Raw genomic sequence first — 9,397 nt, 5'->3', positions numbered from 1 at the left:
GATAACTTATACGTTTAGTTGAAACTATTTCACCAAGGCGTTTGGTTACATTGACCAAGCCTGGATCATTACAACCCAGCCTTTTTTTCAGTGCAATAGGAGCCTATCTCTATGTATATATTTAAATACTTGCTTCTTCTGTACTTGAACAAGTCACCGCGATGTAAAGTTGATTATTTATTTTTACAGAATGCTCTGCAAGATATCAAAAAGTCTTCTTCGTCTCAGGAGCGTCCTGGGTAAGTGCCTAATGTAATAAATTTTATAAAAATAAAGAAAATTCAGGCCTCCCTTTGTAATGTGCTCGGCCCTACACGAGTTACACTTTTCAAGATTTTTCATTATGCAATTTTAATGAAAGATCTCAACGCTGTTATTTAAAATCAATTCAAAGATATCATCATGCGAGTCATATTGATACGATAGCAGCTGCTTTCATGTTATCACGTCATATCTCACACGTTCAAGCCCTAATTCACGCGTCTAGCTTGCTTACAGCGCAAGCTTTGTATAAAAGTTGCACTTTTACAGTTACGGATGGAAGAATGATGCCACGTACGTTCTGGAACTCCAAGAAAAGAAGAAGGACGCACACGCGACGCAAGAAAGTGATTATGACCCTTATGACTATAGAGAGGTGGAGCATCCGACTACGTAAGTTCTGTCAACGCAAATACGTTTCACGTCGTTTCATATCTCATTCGTAATGGGGTAAAGTGAGAAATGGGAGGAATGGAGAGATTTGCCGCGTGTGTAACAGCTCGATGTAATCGTTTGTCTTATCAACTTTAATGCTCGTCCCTGACAAGTTTCAATAATTACACTCACTAAAAGGCAACGCTTTCAATATGATAGTATTAATATAAGGCTGAATGCGGATGAACTGAATTACAACACGTACACATAGAAAGGCGAGGGGGGAAAAGGGTAGTTTGAAAAGCGTATCTTTCTGCCGTTAAATTTCTTATCGAAGATGCACGGAAAAAACAATGTAGCTGCTGTAGCTAAAACTTAGCAAAATAGGGACAGCTAATATTTTAGTTGTGATAGCTCAATATTTTGCTACTGTGCCTATTGTATTAGGTGCGACAGCAAACGGTTTGCTGTCGTAGCAAAATATTGAGCTGTCACAACTAAAAAAATTAGCTGTCCCTATTTTGCTAAGTTTTAGCTACAGCAGCTACATTGTTCTTTCCGTGTGTTGTTAGAAGTGTTAGTAGAACATTGAGAGATTAGGCTTTCTCTTGATGGAAAATTGGAAGCCATCCCTGTCTAAAAGTGGCAGAGGATAACTTGGAATTTACGATATCTTCAGACACATGATAGTTTGGACGGTATGTAATCAAATTGGGACATCTTTGATTCTACAGATATTGGTATACGTTTCTTTCTATCGTTATTTTATCACTTTGATAAATCTGACGGTTTAGTGATAGTTTTCCTATGTGCCTACCGAATCGTTTCAATTGAAAGATTGTACAAAATGCGACCGATTGTCTGGCACACTGTCGTAATCGTCTGTTCGGGATTTATTGGAGGAGTATCCGATTCGTTGAAAAATTAATCCAAATGGAAAACGATACAACTCGCCATTCAAGGTGACCAAGAATGTTATATAACTCGCATTAGTTTCCCTCGCGCGCGAAATGACGTTTTCCTCATACGTGCCAGTTGCCTTATTAGCGTAATTTTCTAATTATATTGAATCAGATTGTGCCAAGCTCGATAAGACGTCTACTGGTCTCTTCCCGATGAAAACGTGGAATGCACGCTTGTCGTAATCTATAGCAATTATTTTTATTGCAAGGCTGTCGGTGATTTGTATTTATTATTAATGGTTCATACGAGCATTTGATATTCGTTCAATATATTCACTTTTCCTTATTGGTTTATTTATATCAGCCAATCTCTCTCTAGCAGTGTATAAGGTCAAGAAATCGGGAGCAAAAATCATTTTTCTCCTTTCGAGAGTTTATTCAGATTTAAATATTTTGCAATTTTAATCTGCATCGCAAACGACTAATAATTTGGCAAATGCTCGGTCTCTTTACATGTTTTTTTTTTTTTAGCAACACGGAGACAATGCTTCACCTGCTGAAGGGGAGTTTGGGCACTGGGATCCTCGCGATGCCGAAGGCTTTCGATAATGCTGGATACATTGTCGGCGTTATAGCCACGTTCATCATTGGGCTCCTTTGTATATATTGCATGCGAATTCTCGTTCGTTCGGAGTACGAGCTGTGTAAGAGGAAAAGGGTGCCGTCCATGTCGTATCCGGCGACCGCGGAAGCCGCCTTGCTCGAGGGACCGTCGTTTCTCAAACATTGCTCCAAAGCTTCTATGTGAGTATGTTACACTTTCTTCGGTGTGAGTTTAAGAAATATATGCACGAAGAATTACAGCTGTGTGTCTTTTGTGCGCCGTCGCTGATAAAGACAACAGTGTTCGATAATTAGACGTGATAATTATAGTATTTAAGTACTATCGTGCACGATTAGTTTCCGTCACGCGATGTATTACATGAACGTATATTCTAATGGAATAATGAGACTGTAATTTTTTAGATTACAGTCACAACTGCCTTTAAACATATACAGGGTGAATTTTATTTCGTGTCCCAGTCTTTTACCACGAGAGATGGATTACCGACCGAAATTGTGGCCAACCCGGGAAAAGGTAAAAACATCTCGTTATATATGTCTCAATCATGTAATACAATAATTGTATCTTGAGAGATATAATTAGATATTACACGACTGAAACATATATGGCGACATTTTTTTCTACTTTTTTTTCCAGAGTCGGCTACAGTTACAGTTGGTAAGCCATCTCTCATGGTAAAAGACTGGGACACGAAATAAAATTCACCCTGTATATTATGAAAAACTTGCCTTCTCCATTCGCAGACATATAATAAACGCCTTCCTATTGATATATCAAATGGGCACTTGCTGCGTCTACCTAGTTTTCATTTCTAAAAATCTGCAACGGGTGAGTATCTTTGCTATCTTCATAATACGTTTTCATATGTCAGCGTCAGAGCACAATGCAACGTAATGGCTTACGACAAAGAACGTGAGCGTAAACGTAGATTAGCGCGCAACCCTGCCGGAAATAATTCTATAAAAATATCATACAGCAAAAACTAAAATGTAACTGCCAGAATCTAGGAAAGTCTAGGTAAATTTAAGGTGTTGCAAAAATCAACATGAAAATGCGAGAATTGGGACACTTGTTAATTTTTGTAATATTCTACAAGTAAGCAGATGTTTTAGTTCTTGAAGATTTTGTTGTTTCTCAAATTTTTAAAACTTGTAAAGTTCTGTACTTATTTTTACAAACTTGTACATTTTCATGAAATACTTGCAATAATTTCTTGATGTGAGAACATTGTAATTTTTGGTACTGTAGCGTAGATATTTTTGCAAAAAAAAATTAACGTTTCAACGAAGATGTGAAAATTCTACAAATTTCTATTTCAAGTCAATTTTTGTAGTTATTTATAGAAATTTTTTCCGCTAGGGAAGCTTCGGCGTATGTCGCACTTACCTCCGATTGCATTTACACCAAAGCTTGCGCGCTATCCACGTTTACGCTTGCGTCTTTGTCGTAAGCTATTACGTTGCTTTGTGTCCTGACCCATACGCTTCTCACAAACATTATAGAATTCTATTTTTCCTCGCATTACGAGATCGCGCCAATGATATTCCGATGAAATGTGATTTTAGTAAATTCCTGTTTTTTAGTAGATTCCTGAAACTTTTATCCTCAAGCTGCGTTACTCATGTAATATGCGATGCGCATTTCATTTTTAATATGAGCGAAACTCGCAACATTAAGTAAAATTCTATTTTTCCTCGCATTACGAGATCGCGCCAATGATATTCCGATGAAATGTGATTTTAGTAAATTACGTCCTTGAACGGACAAGCTTAAAAAATTGGCTGTCGATTTTGTTAGTAAATATTTTTATTAAGATCCGGTCAACTGTTACAACGTATGATTTTACAGTAACATTTCGCGGCAATTCAACCTCATATCTGCATATTATTATTGTAATTGCTCTTGCGCACGTTATCACGTCGTTATCGATCGATAATTTGTTCGGGATGTTTCTCAGTGCAATTAATATCGCGTATCTCCCAGCATTGCGGCGCGTAGGCTGAAAAGGGAATAATTTAGGTCAGGGAAATACGCCGTAAGAGAGAATACGCGAGTAGACAGTCGCCGATAATTAATGTGCATGCGGTTGAGTCAAGGTGATCGTATCTAACACATACGACCGGTCATCGACATTCTCGACGGCGCTCAAGATCGAAATCGAAAATACAAGTCGTTTTTGCGCGAACTTGCCCGAGTTTCGCGAAAATGCAGTTCGCCTCACAGAATTTATCGGCTTGAGTCAGATTCGATCATTTGCGTCTGCGCATACACACACGGCGAGATTTCCTCTGCAAAGTTACGTTCAGTTCAATTCATTTTATTCATTCGTTACACAAGGCACCAGCTATTTAGTTTTAACAACTTCCCGATTGTCATCTCAGTTAACATCGGTGCGTTAAGGCAGTTCTTACCCAATTATTCTAGTCAAAATGAGACCTGATCAATAAAGTTCCATGGACGATGAATGCTTTTATATTTAAATTCAAGAACAGATTTTTAAACACCGCTGCTTCTCTTAGAATATTAAAAACTAGTACAAAACTTTACCAGTTAAAAAAATTTTTTAAGAATTAAAACCTCTGCTTACTCGTAGAATATTACAAAAATTAACAAAAGTGTTCCAAATCTAGCATTTTCACGTGGATTTTTATAACATCTTGTAAATTTACGTAGAATTTTTTTAGATTCTGGCAGTTATATTTAATTTTTTTGTCGAATTTTGTAGAATTATTTCCGGCAAGGTACCTTAATACATTTGGCGCGCACGCAACATACGAGACTCGGGTGAATGCAAACGACAGCGCCGTGCGTGAAGTTCGGATGACACCGCGTACGGTATCCTCGTGATTGTCCCTCGAGGAAACAGGGGGAGGAATTAATTTTCTGCACAATTACTAAATGCACTTTGGTATTAAAAGATAAGAGCCGCGTCGCGGATTGTGGAGATTACAAATCGGTATATTTACGCCGATCGTATTCGTCCTGTATTCTCGTATTCCACGTGCGAACGTCTTCGTACACTCGTGCCGAGTGATATATTATGGAATTTCATTATCTCGCGGGATATCGTCGCGCGAGAATCGCTGCAGCGCGGCGCGCGAAATGGAATCTTATCACTAGCGCACGATGAAGTGGAAGTAAGAGTCGCTCCCGGATCGCGCAAATGTCTCGTCGATCGACGTCGAAACGACGTCGTATGGACATCGAAACCGTCATATTGACGTCGATTCGGCGTCGTTTCGACATCGATTGACGAGTCATTTCTGACTGGGTTAGGTACCGCATTCTCGTAACGATTATACGGTGTGTAACGCGAAAGAATTTTTTTCGTGCAACTCTTTCTTTTCTTCTTTTTTTTTTGCAAACAAGCCCTACTCGATCATTAACGCGCGCTCTTGACGCACGTGAGTGCCGTTGCGCGCGGACAGATTGGACGGAAAGGCCGAATTCCAGCGATCCAGCCGTTTAGAACGTAATTTTAAAGAGCTAAATCCTCGATGCATTCCTCGGCGAGCCGAGCACTTGGATCGCGCGCGAAGTAAGAGGCAATGGAAAGCGATTTGACTCGAGTATAATCCGCGCCGATGCTGTTGGCAGATATTTTGTGGGACGCGTTCGAAAAGGAAGTTTTGTCCGACGGCGAAACTGCACGCAGTTGCACCGCGGTTTGTAATGACGCAATTTTGCAACATATGTGACGACGGGGCGCTAAGCCTTATTCGGACGACACAGCCACGGATTGGAAGGCGTTGCGTAGCGCGCGATGTAATAGATGGTTAGCTATCGTTACGACACATATGTTATTACGGCAACTAAATCAAGTATGTGTGTGTGTGTGTGTGTGTTATTTGCATTGAACCTGAATGCCTTGCGTATGTGGCGAACGAGCGCACCGCGACTTCATGGTCGGAGGCGAAGTGAACGGAACTGTGTACAAAGTTGATACATTAATCTCAAAGAGACGTTTAAATATCAAGGTTCCAACTACGTCGAGCTACGTTTTAAATGTCGGAACGCGGACAGTCGACGTAAACTTCAGCCGCAAACGTGGATGGCTCCGAAATTACGACTGTAGAAAAGATATTGGAAGAAGATACGAACGTGTGGTACAATTTCTGCAGTCTGTGAAATTAGTATGGCGTAACATAAATATTTCTATGTATCTTTTACTTGTCTACGTATTGTTACCGTTTCATTTGTCTTCATTTAAAAGTTACGAGATTTTATTCACGACTTTATTAAATGCAAATATTGGGTCGCGTTATATAAACTTTTATTACACATGAACAGATAGCTTAGGCACAAATACATATTTATATCGGTATTCCAGTAAATATTGGACAACAATAACAAAATGCTCGAAAATGACAAATCCCCAAAGATGGAAAATTAACTTTCCATAAAAAGGAGGATAAGAAGATAATAGAATGAAACTACTTACAAATGTAATTTATATAAAAGCTGATGCTATTGGCACAATTTAATTCTGTTTGAAGAATTTCGAGAGAATGCCACATATGGAGTTTCCAAAGACTTAACCAAGGAAAGAGCCGTAGAAGCCAATCGCTCTTGGTTTTAAATATACTACCTGCGTGGTCTTACGTAAAAGCGGTTGAATAAATTATTCCTTTAAGGAAGTTTCTGGCGGCATTATTCGCTCGAGTATAAATCGTTAGTAATTTCATGCGCATTGTGCAATAATTCAATAATGAATTCGCCAATGAACGAAGCGATTACTCGAGACTTTAACTGCTAACACATGTTTTAACTTGAACGCTAGAACGTAAATGAAACGAGCAATTTTATTTCTAAGATCTCAATACGTTTACAAAGGAGTTTCGAGACCCCGATATCTCTCAATGTAATTTCAAACGCTTCAGACCCGCTACGTAAGTACAGTGGTTTTTCTTAGAGCAACTAATGTAATAGCAATGTATGGATTGAGACTGAGATTAGATTGAAGCTGATTTTTTACCAATTGGAGTAAAATTCACTAAACTTGAGATTAGTAAACTTTACGGCGATTGGTCAAATTTCAATCTAATCTCAATCTTAATCCGCAGATACGGGCTTAAGATGGTTACATTGGTAAATGCTGGCCAATGTGTTTTTAATATAACCAATGTTTGGCCAATGCACTCTGCTACTAGGGTGTTCCATCGCGTATCGTCGCGATCGGATTAAAAACGATACAAATAGAAATCTTCAAAGTGGTTTGAATTCGAGTCATAATACGTAGTTTCATTTTAAACATTTCTTTTTAACTACTTTGAGTGTATCTTCCGTTGAATACACATCGATATTACCGATACCTTTCTCTAAGCGATGGATTCTCCGCAAGTATACAGCTTCGCGCTGAACGATAATTAATAACTGACGACACCTGATTTGCAATTATCCTTTTACATAACAAAAGTACAATTTGCCTAAATGCAAGTGCATTAACTTTCAAGGGTGAATTCCATCGGTGACTGCACGTCAGCGGAATGTTATATCTTACGTAAGACGAAGGCTAGATGCGACAGCGATAAACGAAAGCTGCTAAACGATGGTAACACGCCCATTTCCGCCTGCCCTTGAAATCGAAGCGTGATTAACGATCGGCACATCGAAGATAGATGCAGTGTCGTCATGTAACGGATTACCTAAACATTTGCGAGACTGCGTGGCGTCAATATGCCTTCGAACGCCCGGAATCACTACTGCATCCAGCTGTAATGACGCCACTTGGTGCGTCTTCGGAAGCTGTAATTTTAAATTCTTGGAACCGCGACGATACAGAAAATATTACACGAGCGTGTAATGCGTTTCAAAGCGATTGTAATAGCGATATGAAAATTTAGTTGACGTATGTCACCGATCGTACGCGGCCAGCACGGTGACATTTATTTTCCGTCTGCGGTTTCTCTTCCCTCCCTTCTTTGAATAAGTATTCGGTACGTGCACGTTACGTCGATCGCACAAATCAGCAATCTGAGATACAACGACGCACGCACTGTGAAATCTTTTTACTCATGCTCACGTTTATTTGGAATTGTGAACTCGTTGAGAATTCATTCTATCGAAGCAGTTTTTCGTCCTGGAAGAAATTTCGACGGTAAAATTGTTGTTTTCTTTACGTTGCATTCTTACGTCGACGAAGAACGATACAGAAGAGCTGAGTTGACGATGTTTCGCGATATATGGCATGACATATATCGTGGTCTCCAAAGCATCCACTAAGCTTTTCCGTTTGCTCACATCACCTGTTGAAAAATAAGCAAATCCTTTTGGAAAAAAAGTTTGCACATAAAAAAATAACGGTGGGACAATGAAATCGACGCAAGAAGTTTGCCTCGGTAAATAATAGCATGTGAGATGAATGACTTTTATCGTTTCAATTTACTCTCGTTGGCGGCTTTTGTGAAAATCTTGCCGCTTCGCGCAAATGCAAATTCAATTTTCAACGAAATTCCGAATGAATGAGAAGATGAGCGAAAATAATGCCATACGTGCGTCGTTATGTTTTCAGATGCTACGTGATTGAAACACGTAAGTGTCGTAAACCGGAGCGAAAAGTTTCCTATCGAGGACGTAGGAAAAGATGATGATCAAGATGATGATCAGATCGCATTGGCGAGAGAGAAAGGACGGTATGTATACGCCTCGAGAAATCCAGCACATTATAGTTACGCATTCAATGTCAACGTAATGTGATACGAGACAGAAGCGTTGAAGCGTTTTATACCCCTCTTGGCATACAGCTGTCAATACAATTAGTCGTAACTCAATGGAAACGATTAGCTTCGTTAGCCTTTCAAGGACTCCTTCGAGTATTTTGAAGATTTCGTCGTTTCTATAGGCCTGCGTCGTAATGTCACTTACAAAGTGCATACAGCACCGTACATTTATTTGACTTTTCGTTAAACGGCAAGAAAGAGATTGGCGAAGCTCAAGCTTGTTGGCGTCTCCGTACGAATACTGCGTACGAGAAAGCAGCATGTCCAACCTCAGCATGAATAATTTACGAGTAAAGAGTCTACAGAATCACATTATTTATCTTAATATTAAGCGCTATTAAATATTTCTAATACTACATTTGAAAATTATACAGGGTGAGTCTTTCCATATCCGACAAATTTTTGAGAAGGTAGAACGGATCGAGATGAACGGAAAAGTCCTGTACCATTTTGCAATTTTCGTAATAGTTAACGAGTAATTAATTATTAAAAATCGTTGTCTTAGGCTGGGTGAT

At 39.3% G+C, this 9,397-nt stretch overlaps 1 protein-coding gene across 1 annotated transcript in view; it reads left to right on the top strand.

Annotated features, from left to right (window-relative positions):
* Window positions 1–9,397, top strand: part of LOC105560000 (proton-coupled amino acid transporter 1) — a 30,768-nt gene that overhangs the window by 15,245 nt on the left and 6,126 nt on the right. The window contains exons 2-5 of the mRNA XM_012008717.1: window positions 190–239; window positions 532–654; window positions 2,070–2,342; window positions 2,907–2,991. Of these exons, the coding sequence (XP_011864107.1) occupies window positions 190–239; window positions 532–654; window positions 2,070–2,342; window positions 2,907–2,991 (531 nt within the window). The remainder of the gene's footprint in view (window positions 1–189; window positions 240–531; window positions 655–2,069; window positions 2,343–2,906; window positions 2,992–9,397) is intronic.

This window comes from Vollenhovia emeryi, unplaced genomic scaffold (genome assembly GCF_000949405.1).
Source record: "Vollenhovia emeryi isolate VEMERY1.0 unplaced genomic scaffold, V.emery_V1.0 DF939246.1, whole genome shotgun sequence".
NCBI lineage: Eukaryota > Metazoa > Arthropoda > Insecta > Hymenoptera > Formicidae > Vollenhovia > Vollenhovia emeryi.
Note: the sequence above shows the minus strand (reverse complement) of the source record. Positions and strands in the feature narration are given on the sequence as shown.